Source organism: Zosterops lateralis (assembly GCF_965231275.1).
Source record: "Zosterops lateralis genome assembly, chromosome: 16".
NCBI lineage: Eukaryota > Metazoa > Chordata > Aves > Passeriformes > Zosteropidae > Zosterops > Zosterops lateralis.
In genome coordinates, this window is record NC_139776.1 from 4,826,458 (window position 1) to 4,848,385 (window position 21,928).

At 43.4% G+C, this 21,928-nt stretch overlaps 1 protein-coding gene across 1 annotated transcript in view; it reads left to right on the forward strand.

The window, feature by feature from the left end:
• CDH4 (cadherin 4) overlaps nt 1-21,928 on the forward strand; it is a gene marked incomplete at its 5' end in the record, with an annotated part of 425,180 nt that overhangs the window by 321,304 nt on the left and 81,948 nt on the right. The window contains 2 exons of the mRNA XM_083873174.1: nt 6,382-6,537; nt 14,625-14,769. Of these exons, the coding sequence (XP_083729300.1) occupies nt 6,382-6,537; nt 14,625-14,769 (301 nt within the window). The remainder of the gene's footprint in view (nt 1-6,381; nt 6,538-14,624; nt 14,770-21,928) is intronic.

A 21,928-nucleotide genomic window follows, 5' to 3' on the forward strand; every position in this document is an offset into this window, starting at 1 on the left:
AAGCACTTGCAGGGTGCGTGCAGAGGAAGCAAATCCTCCTGGTAAGGAGCAGGAGAGCTGGATGGCAATGGATGGATGGGAATGGCTGGATGGAAATGGATGGATGTGAATGGATGGATGGGAATGGATGGATGTGAATGGATGGATGGGAATGGCTGGATGGAAATGGATGGATGTGAATGGATGGATGGGAATGGATGGATGGGAATGACTGGATGGGAATGGATGGATGGGAATGGCTGGATGGAATAGCTGGATGGGAATGGATGGATGGCAATGGCTGGATGGGAATGACTGAATGGGAGTGGGTTCCTCTGCAGGTATCACAGAACAAACTGGGCACACAGGAGAAGTTCTCTTTTGGGTTCAAACATCTCATAGCTTTGTTTCTTTAACACAGGCTGCATCATCAGTTACATTAATGGCTTAAGTGACAGCTTTAATCTCTCTGGAGCACTACTTGTACTCTGTCTTATCATCAAAATAAATAACATTAGAAATCACTTTGCACAGTTGTCAGCTGGAAGGTTTAAGCTGACATGGGAGAGATCCAGCCATTGGGGCAAAGGGAACGTTTCATAGTTTGGCTTTGGATTTGTATTTTAAAGAAGAGGAAGAAACATGAGCTCTCAGCAGTGAATTTCAACCATGTGAAAATTTGGTTTCTAGTCTAGGTGTAGTCCTTGGTTCTCTCTTTCTCTTGGTGGAAAGAGAGAACCACTTCTTCCAGGAAATGTGATGTATACTTAAGCCTTCAGGAGGATGGATTTCACCCTGGAAAGACTTGCTTCTCTTCTTTTTAACTGAGACAAAGTTCTTAGAAAATCATCTGTGATTTAGAGGGTCTTCTGGGTTTTTTTCATTTCCTTCTAGGACATAGCTTGGGACCATTGTCAAGTGTGATAAAAGGAGACAGAAGTTAAATATTGCCTTCACCTGGTTGGGTCTACAAATCTTGTCTTAATTTTTCTCCACTTGACTTTTGCATCTTTTTATTGAAACCATATGTGATTCTTTCAGCAACATGCAGTAATTTGTTTTGGAAATACAGGGCTAGAGATGTGTCTCTTTACTGGCTCCTAAAACAACTGTGAAATAAGAGTTAAGAACTTTTATACAAATGAGTCCTAAACATATTGCAAATTCAGTTAAAAATAAATAAGTAAGTCCTTAGCGAAGATTTCAATAAACAGTAAGAGTAGTTGAATTAAAATATTTCCACTAAAATTAATGAGCCAATCCTGGAATGCTTAGACTGACTCTTAAGTGTGCTCTTTTAAAGGCTCTGAATATGTTTGCCTGTCTGAATTTCTATGGAGCATTTTGAATGCATGACAGATTATAATCTTCAATTATTTTAATTTGGTTTTCTTAATGGGCAAAATAGCTAAGAGCTCAATAATAAAAGACACTTACTGCTTATCATTTACATTATTTTATGTGTTCATTAATAATTATAATGGGTTTTATAAAACAAAAAAATCAAGTCTAAGTATCCCCAGGTCATGTTAGTGCAAATGTTGTATACTATTCTGTGGGAGATTTGGTAAGCTAAGTGTTTTTTGAAGGGCATTTTTGATTCCATATGTTGTAGAGCAAGACAAAGAACTTCAAAGGAAATTTATTTTCTGGTTCATTCTGTGGAAGGAAAATGTAACAGAGAATAAATGTCCTACTTTGCTTTTTCCAGATACATTTCCAGGCAGAGTGCAGGGATGGGAAGAACCCAGACCAGAGACACCTAATGAAATTCTCTAAATATAGTTTATTATGTACAGGAGTACTGTTTTTATGGGGACATCTCCTCTGTAGGCTCAGTTGTCCTTGTTCCTTCAGCTTTTCCTTACACACCCCATTTCCTGGACCTCCAGGCAATTTCTTTACTGCTCTCCAAACAGTCTCCATTAGAACACTTTTTTTTTGTTTCCTATCAATGTCATGCTCCAAAACCTGTATAATTTATGGTCTCACTGGTGCCCTCCAATGTGCTGACCACAGAGCTTTCCCTACTCTGTACCAGCCCTGCTCCTGGCCTGGGAGCATTGCAGGGATCTCTGGTGGTTCCTGTCACTGCCAGGACACAGGAGAGGAGGGTTTGTGAATTCGAACCCCTGCAGCAAGAAAGGGCAATGCTGAGGGCACAGGGGTGTGGATCAACAGAAGAAAAACAGTGATAAGATCTTAGAGGAACTCACCACTTGGAATTCTGTTCACCAGTAAAGTTTGTGGGAAGGGTTTTGCTACCCAGTAAATCCTGACAGAGATGCACAACCCCCTGAGATGTTATCTGTAAAAGCAGGATGTAATCTTGTGCCACAAACACTGCTTTTCTGTCTAAATGTGACATTGCTGCAGAAGAGAAAGCCAGCTTGGAAGGTCTTAGCACTGTATTGTCTCAAGAGTTGCAATGTTCATTTTCAAACATTTTAGTTACTATATCAGAACCTGCAGTAGGAAATACCCATCTTGTGAAATTGCACCATTTCTCCTGTTTCTGGAATTGCTTTGGAGAAACGAGGGCTGAGTCAGACTCTGGATGTTCTGGTTCTGAGTGGCAAACATTGCTGTGGTTTGGGTGATGCCTCACTGATTTGAGCTCCAAGCACTCAGTGCTGGGCTGCAAGGCCACCCTGTCCTTGCTGGCCACAGCCAAGCCCAGGGATGGCAATGCCAGTGCAGTGCCTGGCTCTGCTGCAGCTTCCCTCTGGGCCTTTGGTGCCTGATCCCACAGTCTCCAGATGGTCCATTTGTGTCTGTCAGACTTGGTGAGGGTTCCTGCATGGAAAATGCTACCTGTGTTCATGAGGTAGGATAGGAACAAGGGGTTGCATCTTCCAACATAAATTGCCTTTTGATCTGGGACATTTTCCCTCACCAGTGTATCAATCCACTCCAAGCTCCATCCCAGAGGGGTTTTTTAGAGCATAAAAGCTGCTTTGCAAGCAAATTCCTTTTATGACAGTCATCAGCCATCATCATTCATCCTGCTCACATCATCATATGCAGAGTTGTATCATGCCAGGCACTGGAGAAGCTCAAAGCTCCAAGGGTTCTCTGAGTAAAAAATGTATAAATGCAGCTAAGGAAAACCATCCCTCTGCCATCTGTTCTGTAACCCAGAGAGCCCTGCATACCTCTTGACTGCATTATAAAAGGAGAGATAAATGAAAGGAAAATTCATGTGTATGTTCTCCAGTCAGAAGATTATCATATGGATCTGTTATCATCTTCACACTTCCCAGGCTAAGTGAAGGAAAAAGTAACTCCCTTCTGAACCAGTAAATTCCCCCAACCAGACATTTTTGCTCCTGATTTAGTGAGCTCCTTGGGAATAGAGAGGCTTTCATTATTATTATTATTATTATTATTATTATCATTAATATTATGGTAAACTGCTCTAGGAACTGTTTCAACAAAAGAAGTAAACCTTGCATTGTGTTCTGTTAATGTTCTTAACTTCTCAACAAGATTTACTAAATTGCACCCTGGGATTTAGGCAAATAAAATCTTTGGTCAGAATGTTACAGGATTACTGAAAAAAAATTATTTTTTTTAATCTCATTAAGAGTGCTAAAATTATATGTTTCGATATAAAAAGCATGTGTGTGATAAATATCTCCCCGGTAGAAGAATGTGCTATGCTTCATTGTCAATGGTCTTTGCAACTTTCTGTGACAAGTGCTACTTCTTATTTTTTTTCTGAACACTTCACATCCTTGTATTTTTACTGGAGATGGATATAAGTATAGGTAGCAGGCAAACCCTTATGTTAGATTGCAATTAACGGCAAATAACAAATTTTTGCTGAATATTTGCAATATATTTCCCCCATCTTTGTTTTGCTCAATGCAGTATAATTAGCTCATGGATTCCTCTCAGTATAATTGGGTGAGTTGTGTGGGTCTTATATTTCATCTCCTAGATCTGCAATGATTTACATACAGACAGCTTAGACCCTATTAATGCTAATAAAAGTGCTGCAAGGACATCCTATAGCGTGCACTTTATTAAACTGTACATAGCTTTCTTGGAGAGCTTCTGTTTATCTGCGCTTCCCAAAAATAAAATATAGTGCCTTTAGCACTGAATATTTAAATCCAGGCTCCTTTTCCCTGTTTCTGTCTCTCTCTATGAATTTCTAATGCTTCTATCACAATGGGATCTGGGTACTATATGCAACAGGAAATAGAGCAGAAAAATGTCCACTCTAACAGGCTCTTCCCTTCTGTGATTCGGGTTAAAACTGCTCCCATTTTGGTTCCCTGGAGTGTCTGCTTAGCTCTTTGGTGTTTGTGCTCAAGCACAGCCATAGCTGAGCCAGGCTGGGGCTGGGTAGGAGTGCAAAATACCTTTGTTGAATTGTTGTGGATTTTTTCCACCTTCGTTAAGGGAAAATTTACATCACAGTTTGTTTGGAGCTGTGCAGACACTGATACTGATAAAGACCCACAGCTGTGTGTGCCACATTACCCTTCTTAATTTGTAAGGTGGGAACCCCACCCTGCCTCAAAGCTGGAGGTCCAGCAGCATCTTCCTGTTTTCACTTACCTTAAGCCTGGCTCCAGATGTGGATGGAGTGGGTTGGAGCTTGAACTCCCTGACATGAGCACAGACATTGCCACCAGCTCGATTTCCAGCCCTTCCCTCTGGCAGGGCAGAGCTGACCTTCTGAAAATGGGGACTGTGACCTTCAGCTGTCAAGGTGGTGAGCTGGCTGCTGTCACTGAAACCACAGTTGTGCAAGCATTGCTTGATTTTAGTGTACCCTTCCTCACCCACAGATTTGCTAATGAAAGTTGGATTCCTGGCTGTCTGCTCAGGTCTCTCTTCCAAATGCCCCCTCGCCCCACATAAACCTGGACAAATCCTCCTGTGCAGCGTGAGGGCACTTTCAGTGTCCCTAGGCCCTCTTTTAAGTGACTATACCAGTGTGAGTCCAATCAGTTTTCCTCAATACTAACAGTGTAACAAGCAGTGAATCCTTTGGAGAGAAGACAAATGGAGCTGTGTCTATTCCCTGACCTGCAGCAGGTGCCGCGCGGATCAATCCTGGCCCTGTCTGTAATAACTGACATGATTAGCCATTAGCAGGAGCAGACAGTTTGGTGGAGGAAGCACAAAGAAAACAGTGTACAAACTTGGTAATGATCTGGACAAAGGTATCAGAGGAGATTCTGGGAGGCAGGGATCTGATACTGTGCCCTGCACAGACATGTTCAGTGTTGTCAGCCTCCAGTGTCAGGAGAGGAAGGAACAGCAGTAGGTCACATATGGGAGAAGTGTGGAGCAGCCCACAGCCCCATCTCAATTCCTTTGCCTGACAAGCAAAGCCTCCTCCTCCCTTGGAAAATTACCTCTCCTCAAATCAAGGCTGTTGGAGGTACGCAGGGTCCCACTAAGTTCACTCAGGTCCCTCCAAGGGTGCAGCTGCCATAGCAGAGATGCCAACGTGCACCCAGCTACGAGGGCTCTATTATCTTCCCACTACTTCGTTGTATTCATAGACCTGTTAGGGAAAAATTTATGCACATCGCTTTTTACTGTGCCAAGACACTTTGTGATGGTGCAGGGGGTGGTAATTTATTTGTACCTTGCACTTTCTTTCGGGAATAGTCATGCTGTTGCAAGAACTTCTTTCAGCGTTTGATCAGAAAATTAAATTTGTGTTTAAAGAGATAGTCGGGGTTGCTAGGACAACATATTAACCTCCCTTCTTTTTTTTCTCAGCTCTGTATCCAAAGTTCATGGAACTCACTGTTGCTGTACTCGGCTTGCAGTGTTGTTCTCAAGGTGCAGGAGGGGAGGGCTTTCAGAAACAGTGTCCAAAACATGCTTTTCTTCAAATAATCACATGAAATGGTAACATCCCACTGGGCATTCCCAGCCTGCCCTTGTCAAGCCAGCAGGGTTGGACAAAGAGGAGCAAACAGCCCCGTTCTTTGAATTTCATGGGAGTTTTTGTGTGCACAGTCACCAGGACTGAGAATACGATGTGGGAGCTTGCAGACAACATTTTTTAGAAATGATTAATGGCCAAGAGACTCTGGGTATGGCTGAAAAATTTGGACACTTTAAGGAGACTGAGGTTTCAGTAATACGTAAACAGTGGGGTTTGTGCATTTTAGGCTCTTCGACATCTCAGTTGAAAATTCACAATTTCAATGATTTCTCATGAATTAAAGAGGAGCAAAATAGCTGAAACAGTGTGGAATGTACTTTTCATGGCTTTTCGCCAAATCTTTGGCGTTCAGCTCCCTTGTCAGGACTGACAGTGGTATTACATCTCCGCAGCCTTCAGGCTCAGATCTTTAAAGCTGCTTAAACATCCGTATGGCTTTTGTCCAGAACTTACAGACCCGTGTTCTCTGTTGTTTCCTGCAGATCCGTTCTGATAAGGACAAGGAGATCCACATCAGGTACAGCATCACTGGAGTGGGAGCCGACCAGCCACCCATGGAGGTCTTCAACATCGACCCCGTGTCCGGCAGGATGTACGTGACACGCCCCATGGACAGGGAGGAGAGAGCTTCCTACCATGTGAGCATCCAACACCCCCAGCTCCAGCTGGGCTCACAACCTCAAAGCAGAGCTGCTGCGTTCAATAAGGGACAAGCTAAATCAGCCAAGCCAGGGCAAAGTGTTGGTTGGTGGCAGCTGATCGTGAGCCAGCGTGTGCCCAGGTGGCCAGGAAGGCCAGTGGCACCTGGCCTGTGTCAGCAGGAGTGTGGCCAGCAGGACCAGGACAGGGATTGTCCCCCTGTGCTGGGCACTGGTGAGGCCATACCTCAAATCTGGGGTCAGTTTTGGGCCCCTCACAACAAGAACATTGAGCATGTCCAGGGAGGGGCAGTGAAGCTGGGGAAGGGTAGAGAGAGGGAGTTCAAGAGGAGCAGCTGAAGGAGCTGGAGGGGCTCAGCCTGGAGAAAAGGAGGCTCAAGGGAGACCTCATCACTCTATGACTACCTGGATGGAGGTTGTAGCCACACAGGGGTTGGTCCCTTTTCCCAGGTAACAAGTGACAGAACAAGAGGCAGCCTCAGGTTGTGCCAGGAGAGGTTTAGGTTGAATATCAGGAAAAATTTCTTCACCAAAAGGGTTGTTGAGCCCTGGTATAGGCTCCCCAGGGCAGTGGTGAAGTTACCATCCCTGGAGAGATTTAAAAGCCATGTAGATGTGGCACTTGGGGACACAGTTGAGTGATGGGCTTGGCAGTGCTGAGGGAACAGTTGGACTTGATCTGAGAGGGCTTTTCCAACTTAAACAATTCTGTGATTATATGAAACTGGAGATAAACTGATGTCTTTTTCAGAAACAGAGTCATTTGTTTAAAATGGTGCAACTTCACACTGCTTGTTAAATCCATGCAAATTTATGTGTAGACTGAACCGCCCAAAACCATGAGAAGCCAGTCACTACATTAGCATGTCTTGGGAAATTACTAATTTAAGAATCATTACTGCATCTAAACATGCAATAATTGCTATAGTCATTTTTTATTTTAATTCACCAGGAGATGTTCAGGCAGTATGATGGGGGTGTGTCAGATAGGTTTTTAAATACGCAGATAGGCTAATATTAAGTATCAGGGAATTAATTAAGATTAATTACACTCAAAAGTGATGGTGCCTCATGCTATCCTAGTTCATAAAATGTTCTACCTGCAGAATGCTCACAGTGTAATTGGTTGCTATGTTTTGATATAAATCCCAGCTCCTCTATTGCACAGTGTAATTGCACAGCAGATCCAGTCCCATAGATTGCTAAAACAATAGCTTGCCCCTTGCATGATAGCCCTGCAAAATTCCAAACATTTTCTGCATCTGCGCTCTGGTTGTCTCCTGGAGTGGTTGTGAAAGGTTGTTTCATGGATTGCTATCCGCCTTAGCCCCATCTCCTGGCGTGGTAATAGCCCTTCCCAGGGATGCTGTAATGTCAGCAGAGCTCACGGGTCACTTCCACTGACACCACATCCCAAACTGTGCCGTCGGAGATGCACATTCTGTCAGCTTTATCAGGTATCCAGTTAACCATGTTGACACAGCTTCTGGGCTGGGGTGGAAGGATAAAGAAAATAGATTACCTCTTTAGTTGGGTGGAAAAAGAGATTTCCCCTGGGTAAAAGGAGATCTGAAGAAAAATTATTTTATCCTCTGTGAGCAAGAACAATTATTTTGTTTGTTGTGCCTAGGAAAATATGAAGAGAGGTTGTTTTGGAGAAGAAATATCTGAGATAAAGCGTGTGTCATCTCAGCGTTGTTGATACTGTTTCAGCAGTGCCAGGTTATTATAACAGTCTAGTCAATAATAAAAAAGTTAAGACTTTTGATGGAGCCGCTGTGATGTCTGCGATCAGACACTCGCAGTCAAAAACATGAGATGAAACAGATTTTGTCCTCCATCATAACAAACCCTGTGCCCCTCAAAAACAAACTGAATCTACCAGTCACAGTGAATTCAGCAAATTGAATTATTGCCCTGTCAAAGGTGACAGGATGAGTCTGCCTTGTACATACCACAGGATTTCCAGCCTTTAATGTTCCTCACAGAAACCTTGAACTAGTGGCATCCATATGTAAATAAGCAAATTCATACTCCAAAGGTTACAGGTATTTTATAGAGAGGATAACTGATAAGTATGTTGTGAGACCTTATAGACAGGAATACTGAATGATAGAAAAATCTTTGTTAGGAGAATAGTAGAAGGTGATGGAGAACATTTTAAGTTGTCTGTAAATGACCTTTAGATCCTTCAGCATCAGTAGCAATGGATTGATGGTTTCTTGAATCATCAGTTGTTAATTTATTAACTCTTTAAAAAGCCTTTATAAATACACCATGCACAAAGCAATGACCTAAACACTGGAGCAGAAACTTAGAGTAGGAATGAACAAAGCTGGAAACCAGAAAAAATTTGGCCAGTTTCCAGAAAGAAAATAAAGTCCAAAATCTTGTCAAGTGGAGGGTTTGAATGAATTTATGCCACTTCATAGAGCCCAGTCTCTAACTGATGGGAAAAGCAACATGGAGCCAGGTTTGAACTGGTGCTGGAAGAGCAGTGACTGAGCTGTAGGCTTGGATGTGAACTGGAGAGCTTGGCCACCTTTAAACTTGTTTGAGATTTGCTGGAGTTTCCTTTAGCTTGAATTAGTAGCTTTGCTCTTCAGCTGGGGTGGAGAATGTCAGTGGAGCTGCAAGGCACCACTGGTCCCTCTGACCCTGCAGGATGTGGGCTCTGTGTCTGATGCAACTTTGTGCTCCAGCTGAAAGTGGGTGCATTTACACAGCTTCAGGTTTCCTGCAGCACCAAACAGAACCCAGTCTTTTCAGCTTCTCTGTCACTCTCGAGAGTTGTCCTTGCTGCTTTTGTTCCCAGGTAATCTAAAAACTAATTATAAAAGAAAGAACAATAATTTGCAAGTGTTTGTGAGGCTACATATCAAGAGTTCTGTTTCATTAACTCCCACATTTTCAACACATATTTTCTTACGCTTAATTATCTGTATGGCTTCAGGACTACCATTTTTAAAATACTAGTGTTTTAACACTCCCTGCATTCAGCAAGCCATTTGTCTGATGAAACCTGCCTCGTTCCCTAAGGTGAAACAGATTTTTTTTCTAATTATATCAGGAGTTCTGCAGCAGAACTTCCCCTGTTTTTGTGATCATTCTTGAACTTTTAGAGAGGATCATTCCGAGCTTGAGGTATCAGAGATGTATGTGCCTCTGGGACTCACAGCCCCTGCCCAGGTGTTGTATGTGCTAGCACTCCCAGTGATTGCAAGTTCAGCTGTATTTTGGCCTCATCTGTTTTTGTCTGCGCTCCAAACCAGAGCACAAACTCTCCAGGGACCTCGCAGACATCCCAGACGCAGAGTCAGCTGAAAATACGAGCAGAAAAAAAAGAAACAAGCTCTGCAGCCACTTAACCAACCCCATGTGGTGGTGTGGAACTGCACAGGTGACACTGAGTGATGCCCTAGGAGCCACCCTGGTGTCATTAGTGCCATGGGACACACAGCCATGGGACACACAGCCATGGGATACACATGTGTAGGACACACAGCTGTGGGGGACACAGCCATGGGACAGACATCTGTGGGACACACAGCCATGGGACGCACAGCCATGGGACACACAACCATGGGACACACATGTAAAGGACACACATGTAAAGGACACCCATGTATAGGACACACAGCCATAGGACACACAGCCATGGGACACACAGCCATGGGACACACAGCCATGGGACACACAGCTGTTGGACACACAGCCATGGGACACACAGCCATGGGACACATTCCCCACATTTCTCAGCTGTCTCACTGTGGCAGGCGTGTGCTGCATCTCCCCTTGCAGTCAGCCCCTGAAATGTTCACTGCATGCCAAGTGAGTTTCAGCAGGTAGCAATATTTAATATGCATGAGTTCTCTTGGCCTTATTTAGCTGCGCTCCCCAAGTCCCGTTTGTGCTGCTGACAGAATTAGTGGCTCTGAATGTCTTTTCTGATCCAGACACCAGTTTCATATTAAGCTGCAGTTAGGCCTGGCAAGTACAAGGGATAGAAAATTGGTAGCTTAGTTTTCCAAGACGTTTTTCAAGCTCTGTTTTCAAAAGACATCAGCATAAACATGTCAGTAAGTAATCATTGCTTATGATACTCAAGTAATATGCATTATAGGGAAACTTTGAAGCAAGTCCTAATCCAGTTCCAGACACATGTGTGCACTGTCAGCATCAGGCTGATGAAATACTCCCTCAGAAATGGCTGGAGCAGAACAGGTAGGTTATAGACTGACAAAGAGTTATTTTAATTCCAAAGGAACAAAACAATTTTACTACAAATTACGAGATACAAAAGCTAATTCCAGTATTTTGAACCATGTTGAATAATGCCAGCCATTTGTGTCACAGTGCTCTAAATTGAACTTTTAATCACAATTAAGAGCACACAAATTAGGCATGACATTGTATGCTTATTGCTTAAAGGCTCTGTCACTGATTGATAATGTATATTTGTATTAGTAGTATTAGTGCCTAAGTAATATTCATATTTAACACAATTCACTGTGTTGACTTTGACTAACTACCTTCAGATACCACCAGCCTCCAGTGTAATCAATAATCATGATACCAAATCATTTGTATGCCAACAGCTACATTTACACTGGAAACTGTCAGTAGGAAAACCTCAGAGACCTGTGTTAGCTGCTGCTGAATATGATAGCAATAATTGTCACACTTTTAAACAATATTTGTTAAAGGATATCGAGCCAGCTCCTTGGCTGGTACAGCAGAGTGATGCATCAGCTAGAGATTAGCTGGCTACGTGTATTAATTTTTCAGAATCCTTTGCAAGGTGTTTCATTTGATTTTATTCCTTCTTCACTCCTGTCATGTTCTCCCTCTTGGGGAAAATGTAAATATTTCAAACTAATTTTATAAATGTTTCTTAGCTGTCTCTTCAGCCCCTCACCCCTTGAATATTTGTGCATGCCCCATGTCTGGCATTTGTCCTGGTGATGCAGCTCACTGGCTTTTCATGGGTGTGTTTTCCAGCTCAGAATTATGTGTGTGTCTGATGGAGCTTTTGTACTTTTTCCAGTGCTAAAAAACACTCCATGCATCTGTTTTTCCTCCCCTCCATCACTCTACCACCAGTGGTAGAAGTGGGTTGGTCACAGGTGACCATGGAGCATTGCGTAGGCTCTGACTGTGCCTTGCAGAAATGAGCCCCATCTCAGCCATTGAAAAATGTCTCCAGAACAAAGTGTGTTGTCCAGCTTGAGGATGCCTCATGAATACCAAAAGTAGGATAACAGAATGAGGGAGAAGATAAATTAAGGAATGGAAATGTAGTATAGATCTGCCTTGGAAATCCAGCCAGATTCCCAGCAGACAGATTGACCCCCTGGAGTCCCTCCTTCCTTGGCTCCCTCTGCTGAGGATGGTCTCTAATGAGGAATTGTCTAGCAAGGAATGGTTTTTAGCAGGAAGAGCTCCCATTGAGTTGAAATTCAGCCCTCTGGCTCAGGACTCCCTTCTCCCTCTGTCACAGCTGGCACTGACCACAGAGAAGGAACATGTGGGAGATATGGAGGCCTTGGCACATGAGAGTTGTTCAGAGAGTTTGGGCAGAGAAAATGAATGCGAACAAGCACAAAAGGAAAAAAGTAGAAATATTCACTGAAGCCAGGCTAAAAAAAAAGGAGCAGGAGAAGAGGGTGCCATCTTCCTGGCACTGCAGGTGCTGAGTCAGGACACCAGTGTGCCCAGCACTGCCCTGCCTCCCATAGCTTAGCCCAGTGCTGGTGCTGGGCTCAGGACACTTGAGGGTGTCACCACAGGTTTGATGAGATTCCTGCAGTCTTGCTTAGTGAATTTTTTTTGCCTTGAGTGCAGGCAATAATGCACTGATGGGTACATGTGCTCAGTGAGTGCAACAAGCAGATAGATGTGCATTGCTGAGAAATCCCTTACTCCTGGAGATCTCAAACAAAAGCTATCGAATGTAATTAAAAATTTGCAGGGGGAGAGTCAGATCTGAGGGGGGAGATACCAGCTTTGCTCTCTGCTTTATCTCTGAATGGAACCATTTCCGCTGCTGGAAATGCTGTAAGAGAGAGCCCAGTGCTGCCTCAGTTTGAAGATAATAACTTTAATTTTAGCTCTGAATTACTTTTTTTCAAAGACAGTCTGACCTCTGACTGTAAAGTTATTGAATTGCCACATCTGACATGATGAAGGATAGCTCAACAGGTGGGAGCCAAAGCAGTTCCTGTGCAGGAAAGAAATGCAGATATTAAGAGCATTGCAAGTCATGAAACACAAATGGTACACCCTCTATTGAAAGCAAAGCTGGACTTCTTAAGGCTTTAAAGAAAACGTGCTGCTTAATTTCCTTTAAAAAAAAAAAAAAGTGTTTTTCTCCCAGCTCATTTCACGTGGCAGTTTGTTCTCTTTGCTTGATTAAACGTTAATCCAGCCCATCCTAATGGTGTGCAGTTCCTTTTGTTAAGCTCTGGACTTCTGAGCACCATACATGAAGGGGAAAGTTGCATCAATCACCAGCACAGCGAGAGTGAAAGACAAGAACCAGGGCTAATGCAATTAGCACATTTATTTGTCATGCATCAGAGGAGCTGGAGACCTCCCTGTCGTGTCAGCTCTGACTCCCAGCAGCAGCCTGATGGTGCAGGGAACTGCTGGGAGGGACCAGAGGCCTCCATCTCACTGGATGGCACGGGCTGGTGTGTCCCCTGTCCTTCAGCCCCACGCTCCCAGCCAGCCCTGGAACATGTTGCCCAGAGAAGCTGTGGCTGCCCCATCCCTGCAAGTCTTCAAGCATGGGTTGGATGGAGCTTGGAGCAACTTGGTTTGTGGAAGGTTCCCTGCCTGTGACAGAGGGTTGGAACTAGATGAGCTTTGAGGTCTTTTCCAGCCCAGCCCATTGTGTGATTCTGTGGCTCTGTGAAGCTTTGGTTCCTGAGCCCACCAGCCCTGTGGGATGTCGCGCGGCCGTCCCGAGTGCTGTCCCCAGTTCTCCTGGCAAGAGAGGAGCTTCAGCAGCGCTCACAGGGGCTGAAATGAAGAGGGATGGTGGCCAAAATGTTCAGCACTCAGAGCCAGGCAGTGCCTCCCCACTGGCAGGCGGGTTGGGGGCCGTGCAGCTCTTCCCTGTTGGAGTTCTCCCGGAGCCACATCGGCAGCGCCTTCAGCCACGCACCATTTAGAGTAGCCATCTGTTCCCTTTAATGAGAAAGCTATCCATTTTTTTCACCTGGTTACTGATTGTTCCAGACTATCGTGATTGCTTTGTTTTATTAATTACTCATTTTGACATGCTGTATCTGTCTCTTTTGTTCAGAAAACAGATGCTCTTGTTTCTGGGCGTTATTACTGATGGTTATTGCTAATAAGATAAAGCTGCAGTTCCAGTTTAACTGAGGGCTTAACACTGTGGCTCTGGTTATTGAAATGCCTCAGCACTGGGTATTTTATTCAAGCCTGAGGAAATTGCATTCTTAGTGCCACGGGGCTCCCATTATTTGAAGGAAAGGGAGTTTTTAAATATCTTCTGGTGCAGAGAGCAATGGGGTCAGGAGCTGTTTCTGTTCCTGGAGACCATGATTAAACAAAGAATAAACATTACTAAGATTATCCTGAAATCTCTTCACTTACTAATCCCTGCTATTACGGGTGTGAAATGCTGCAGGTTCCCGTAAGAAACTTCTCACTCAAAGTAATTTCCTCACTTCATTTGGAACTAAGCAAAATTTGCTTTTCAGATTGTCAGACAAGGTTCAATATGTCTTCAAAATTAAAATAGAGTGGTCTGTGAGCTGTGAAAGGGATAGGATAGCATCACTACACCAGAGTTGAAGTGTTTCCACTGACAATCACTGTTTTAAAATATTATTTCAATATTATATTAAGCTCTGAAAAACTAACTGTGAGTCGAGTGTAGATGGAAACCATGTCAGTGCTTTCTGCTGGAATTAGATACTGGCTCCATTCAATTTTCAGAAAGTATTTATGATGTAAAGTCAATCCTTGCAAAACACTCTCTCATTCTGCAACCGATCCAGTTGCTGATACTGTTCTTTCTTTGTGCTCATTCCCAGCTCCGGGCTCATGCAGTGGATATGAATGGAAACAAGGTGGAGAATCCTATTGACCTTTACATCTATGTGATTGATATGAACGACAACAGGCCCGAGTTCATCAACCAAGTCTATAATGGATCTGTTGATGAAGGCTCTAAACCAGGTACAGTTGAAAAAAAAAAGTCTTAAAGTTTCACAGATTTTCAGCCATTCATCTGGTGTGGTGGCTTGGGCTCTGCTGGGAACACAGGGCATGAGGGAGAGGTTTGCTCTTGCTGGTTCTTGAGGATAGAGTGATGGAGGTGAGAACAATCTGGTGTCTCTTTTTCTGGATGAGGAGAAAATGCAGGGGTGGGATGGAGGGAACCTGGATCCTGGTGGTGCCTTCCTGGCTGTGGAATTTGTAAGAGCAGCAGTTCTGTAGAGTAAAGCTCTGTAGCTCCATTCTCATACACTCATTGCACACGTACAGGGCTGTTACTCTAATTACAGAGCACTGAAAGCCAGCCTGGTAATGGCCTTTCACTGACCCTGTGTCTCAAATGCTCAATATCCTCCTCCTTGATATTTAATTCAGTCATTTGCCAACTCAATATCTGGCATCCAGTCAGACTCCAAAGGAGGCTCTGTCTCAAGAAAACACTTTCTTACCTGGGACCTGGTGCAAACCTGCAGAAGTGAGACTATTTACATTGAAATTTCAGGCTCAACCTCTGTCCCCTAACAGAAGGTAAAATTGGGAAAAACCTGAAGTTGAATTTCAGGAAATTTATGGGTGAAAAATCAGTGAGGGTGTAAGCTGTATGGGGCAAAATGATGATTTTTACATGAACACATTTATATGCTTGGAAAAAACAGAGCTGTAAAGATCTTTAATGTTCTATTTCCAGCTCTATTGTTGATTTGTTATTTAAGTGTGGTGTAACCCTGCAGTTTCCAATATGGGAGCAGGGTTGGTTTAGCTCATTGCTGAGTGTAACTAAAATGAATGTATCCATTCCCTCAACATAAATTGTTCTGTGCCGCGAGTACAACTGGAAGTCTCCTGAAATCAGAGGGAGTTTTCTCCTAGATTCTCCTTGGTTGTTTGCCAGCTGAGGGGTTAAACACCCCGTGACTTTGGTTTGTGTCAGCAAACATTTATCACGGCGGCTCCACTGCCGGAGGTGTGACAGGGAAGTCTCCGCTGGGCTCTGTTTTTAACAAGGTGATTCAGAGTCCTGATTGATTGTCTTCCAGCTCTGTGAGGGACGGGCAGCTGTGGGGGACGCGTGGTGGGGACAGAACGTGACATTATTTCTGAGCAAAGGATGGGCACAGCTCCCTCTCTCTGATTCCTTTGGGTGGTGATGTCCCAGCTTCAAAGTCCTGATCCTGGTCCTGCTTGGAGGAGGGAATATGAGAAATCCCTAAGCTGGTGGCTCTAATGACATCTTCCCAGAGAATTTTTCCAGCTTTGGGGCATATAAAGGTTTGAAGATTGATACAACATTTCCATAGCAAATCAAATTTCTTACATCTTATTCGAGGACAGATCAATATTCAAAGTGTTCCCAAATGTTTTAACTAGCTCTGTTCATCTGTCAAAGAAGCAGTAAATTGCATCCTCTTCTTGTCTGAAATCCAGATAAGCCTTTGAGCTATTAAATAGAACAGGATAATTTTGCCTACAAAATACTTGTGCCTCTGCTTCTAGCAGTGATTTTTTTTGGTATTCTCTATCCCAGGCTGGAGTGCTTGCCTTTAAGGCAGGAAGGTAGAAAGCAATCTGTTTTTATTCAAAAGCAATTACATTTGTCTTTGATGTATTTGTCAGGGGGTTTTTTTTTTCTCTCTTTCCTGTTTAATCGGTATTCTTTTAAAGGTTTATATTAGTATTGAATTTCTCTTCCTTGCTTTTGTAGAGCCTCCTAGGAATTTGGGTATTGGAAGCCCTCATTCCATGTGCTTGGCAAGAAATATGATCCTGTGCCTTTGAGAAAGTGATGGAGAGGTCATGGAGTTAAAGGGAATATCTGCATGCTCCTCCTTTCCCTCAAAATGATGTGTCCCTCTTTTGTGCAGAGACAAGTGTAGACAATGCACTTCGCTAAGGGTAAATCTTGCAAATATTTAGAACCTTTTTATTAGTTGAAGATGCCTCAGAATATTGTAACAACTCAGGAGTAACAACAACACCAGCCATTGCAAGAGAAGAAATATGTGACCAGAATTTATGATTATTTCTGGCAGCGGTTGAGAAATGAAAGACACTGCATATTCTTTGAGGTAACAGCAAAAATTTGTTCAGTACTGATTCAACAGTAAGTTAGATATGTATATGCATCTATTAAAATATATCTGCATATGAGTGAATATCTATGCTTCAAAAAATCTTGTTATATGTTACAGGAGTTCAGCATTCATTTTCTTCTGCTCAGTGCTGCTGAACTATGCCCGAGGACTGAAATTCCTTCCCTGGATATCCTGTGCAATTGTTATTTCTCACATCTTGCATATGCCCATTTATAATGGCTGCAATTAAAAACACAGGATCATTTGATTATGACAGTATCTGCAATGTTCTTAATTTTGCACACCTCTGATGAGAAAGGTATTAGAGTATCCCACACAAATGCTGACTCTGAGGGCAGCTAGAATGAGCAGCCAATGGCTGTTTGAAGTCAGTCAGAATTTTGCCCAGATTTAATAAAAAAAACCCCAGATAAAAAAGGATATATGGAGCTTGAGCTCTGCCCATGGGAATTTTGCAGAGCAAGACCATCACAAATGTGCTGTTGAGCAGAGGCTGAGCACAGTGCAGTGACCTTGAGCTGCAGGGAAAGCCCCAGCAAGGCTTCAGCAGGGTCAGCAGAGCAGATCCTGTTCCAGTGAGCAGGAAAGGGCCCTGTGGTGCTGTCCCAGCACTTCTGGGGTCCAGGCTGGAGCAGAGACAGGACTGTGTGTGCACAGCAGGCAGGGCTGTGCCTTTGCTGGATCCTGCAGCCTGGTCCTCACTTGGGGCTGGGATGTGGTGACCTGGAACAGAGCTTGGGGCCTCATCTCTGAGCCTGGCAGGGAGCTGCAGTGTGTGCCAGGCCAGGGCAGGGCATGGACAGTGGCCAAGTGAGGATGTGACCTACTGACTCAACAGAGAACAAGCCAAAAGAGGGTGGAGTGAACCCAGGAAACGGGAATGCAGAAGGCATCATACTCCAGCCTGCAGCACAGTGACACTGCTGGGCACTCAGCCTCCCACAGAAGCAAGTTTGCCTTAGCCTGGAATACAAATACACAAAATTGTCCAAGAGGTGGAAGAATTGGCAGCGATGTGAAGAGATTCATTAGACAGTCTGATGGGGTTTAAGTGAAGGGGCTTCCCAGCCTGCAGAGCACTCAGCCTGGGTTCCCAAGGAGCGTGCTCTCTGTGAATCACCTTGAAGCAACCCTTGGCAGGAATAGAAAAGAAATCATCAAGTATTATTAATTATAATAGGTTGTTGTTGCTGGTTAAGATTATAATAACTTAATTGAAATAGTGTCTTGAGCCGTAGCTTAGTGTTCTTGAAATCAGGTGCTCACTCGTGGTAAAGTTCTCTGTAGTGAGAACTGGCCCTGGCCATCCTCAGACGTGCTGGCTCTTAAACTGAATTGCATCTCTTTCCTTTTCTGATACTCTCTGAAAAAACAGTTTAATGCATTTCTAGTTTATCTAGCCTCAGGTCAAGTAGCTGGGCAATTAAAATGTGTAAAAGCAGGCCCTTCCAAAAATGCAGAACAAGAGTTGTGATGCAGGATTTCCTTTTCCACAGGACCATCTTTCTTCCTCACTCTCCCCCTCCACAAGTTGTTTTGATTTAACGCGCCACCGTTTGAAAGTGTATCTTAAAAGACCGTGTTTTACTCGTGTTGAATAATGTTCTGCCTCTTTGAACTTTGCCTCTGTGTGAAGAACACAGCCAAGTTTTAAAAATGCAGCTGCAAGCTGGAGCTGAAATTCCCCTGCTCCCTCTGGCAGCCTTAATCAGCAGAGCTCTCCCGGAGCTGCGCGTTGCCTTTCGAGCGCTGACAAAGCGGGATGAGCGCAGAGCTCTGCTGCCCAGCACTGCCTGCCCTGCAAGGATTCTGCTGCCTTTGCCATGCCCACATCTCCGAGCTGCATCACACCAGCTCCTTACAGCAGGAAGGAACTGGGGCTTGGAGTGGGATTTTCCCCTCTGTACAGCACCAGTGGCTGTGAGCACAGCCCCAGGACTTGTAGTTCTGGGTGTGCAGGATCCCAGCAGTGTCCCTGGAGAGGGCTCTTTCAGGAAAACTCTTACAGTTTCAAAACAAAAATTACTCAATAAGATGGCATGAAAATGCTTAAATATGGAAGAAGAAAGGTAATTTAATCACAAAACAGTAGTGTGGTGGAGAAGGATTATTTCCATCTCTGCAGAAGCTTAGTTTTGCTATAACCACAGCAAACCCTTCCTCGTGGAAGGATGTGGATGTCTTACTTAACTGAAGCGTTCAGTTCTGAAAAGGTCAATGTGAAATGCTCTGCAGCGACTTGAGTGCTTTGCTCTGGGTTGTATCTATTTTGTTTTAACAGAAAGATTGTCAAAAATTAACTCATCTCTCCAAAACAATTTGTTCCTGTCAGACTGGCCTTTTCCATTCCCATTCATCCTTTCCACTTCACTAACTCTGTGGATACATCTTGGTCCCTTTCAAGTCAATAGCACAAGTCCAAGTGACTTCTTTTAAACTCTCTCTGGCCCCTTCATTCTCCTGGAGTTCTGTAGGATAGTTTACTCCTACCACCCTTCTTGGGAGTGGTGTGAAAGAGTTTTGAGTATAGAGAATCCTCCAAAATAAAGGAATGCTAGTATTTCTTACATGAGAAATGTTGTAATTTAAAATTTCTCCATCTCCTCCTGAGTCCGTGGAACTCTGATAGAATAATTGTTGATAACATGCCACGTGAGAAATGAAATAGCTGGGAGCCAAATCTATATGTGGCAAATTGAGTTAAAGAAATCTCATAAAAAATAAGCAGTATATAAAAAAACCTAAGGATTTTAAAAGCTGATTATTCTACCAGTGTCCCAGTTTGTTTATTTTATTTCTATGCCAGCAGAGATTCCCTCAGAGATTAACACCATGGACTAATGCACAGATGGGGCCAGAAACTCGAAAGTCATCTGAATATTAAGAATTTAAATCTTTAGCCTCAGTGATTTGAACAGAAAGCCAATTATGAGGCTGAATTAGTTTTCAAATTAAACTGCAATTTAAGGCTTGTGAAATTAATCTTTTAAGGCATATAGTTGCATTCATATATATATATTCATGGGGAGAATTTGGATTCTGCAGTTCTGGCTGGTTTCTCTTCTCCAACCTGACAATGCAATTCATGAGGAGGTGCCTGATGTGCCTGGTTGTTTGTTCAGTGAAGGAACAGAGCAGGTGTTGCTGGGTTGCAGGGCCTGAGATCTGAACAGAAGATGTTTCCTTTTAAAAGATTAATAGGACACAGAGTGAATCCCTCTTTCTGCCACTGCAACCCATTCCAAAAACAACATAGTGCTGCTCACAGTCAAAACATTCAATATGTTTCTTCCAGCTTGGAGGTAAGTTAGTTTTAGAAATCTTCATTTAGGAAGGGCCCAGTTCAAGAGAGGGCCTGAACAGGTTCATGGATGGGGCTGCCAGACATTCTGGTTTGTAGCCCTAGAAACTAAAAACAATGCAAATGCTGAATGTTTCAGAGAGATCATGCACAGGTAAAATATTCCATAGGGTCAGAGTAATACTCGGTGGATTCTTCCATTCATCCCAGAGGTATTCACAGGCTGGGTGCATTACTTATGGATCCATCCCAAGCTTGAATATATTCAGCAATGGCAGTGCCATCTTCTGCACCCTGGGCAGGTGCTGCTCTTATCCTTGCACTTTATATGCTGTTAAAAATGGCTTTGTCCGACCTGATTCTATTCTCTCACACATTACACACAGACTTAGGATACACAATATTCTTTTTCAAGTCCTTTTGCTCAGCCAAGCACAATTTTAAGATAAGAAATTGTTTTTCTACAGACTCATGTGGTAGTGCTTTCCATTTTCTTTCGAGGTGAGTGGTTATGAAATCTGTGCTCTTAATTTCCTTTTCAGAAGCATCCAGTCCCAAGAGCAAGGAAGTGAATTATAGGATTGTAAGTGAGGGAAAAAAAATGCAAATCCCAAGACTGATGGGTTTTCCCTCAAAAAAAAAAAAAAAAAAAAAAAAAAAAAAAAAAAAAAAAAAAAAAAAAAGCCAAGTTGATGTAAAGGAAAATATTGTGGAAATCCTGGTCTGACACCACTGTAGGAGGGAGTTACAACTGAACACTCTATTACACTCTGCCTCCATTTAACCAGCAGTTACAAATAGCATAGCATGATATATATAATAAGGTTTATATTATATTACACCACTTTTTTATTGTATTGTATTCTAGTGTCAAAATTCAGGGATTGGATTGAAGCCTTGTGGAGGATGTGTTCACGTCAGGTTGAGTGCAGCTGGGGCTGCATGATATCTGGAGTCACACATGCCTCCAGTGCAGCATGAAACCTGCCTGTTCAGCACAAATGAATGGGGATGTTCAGGACATCTTGTCCTAAGTAGTCAATGCTTTCCCACTTCTTTAAATTAGCCCTGGAAATCGAGAAGGATCCATGTGCAGGAGCTCAGCTGAGCTGAACCTCATGAATTTATGCAGCCAGACCCATTTGCTCAGAGGCTGGATGTGCCTTTACGCATCCTGATGTTTGACTGGTGGGATTTCTCTGTGGTGAGGGGGTCTCAGTGGGCTGGAGGGGAGTGATCTTCAAATCTGTCAAGGGCCGTGTGTGCTGCAGTCAGTGCATCTGCTCGTTGGCTCTCCGGAGGTATTTATTCCATTTTTAACAATGAGGAGGTCTTATTTCCGTTCTGGGTGACAGCAGCCTCTTCAGCTCTCTCTGTTGTCTCTCCAGACCTGCTCAGTCTCTTTATTCTCATTAGGTTGGCTCTTGCCCTGTCTGAAGCTGAGGATCCAATGTCTCTGCTAATTAGGAAGTGGCATCCGTTATGAATTAGGTTAGCTGCTTGAAAGGTCAAAATTTGCCAATGATTACAAAAATTATGGTGAAGGAGAATGACAGTAGCTATCAGTTACGACGGAAATAATATAATTCAGAAGGAAAGTGCTGCTTCTATTTTTTATTTTTTTTTTTATTCAGAGCATGTGGGATGCAGTTTAATTTAAGTATATTTGCAATTTATTACACCTGCAGTAGTTGCACTCACTTCTGTCATCTTGATGTCTTGTCCA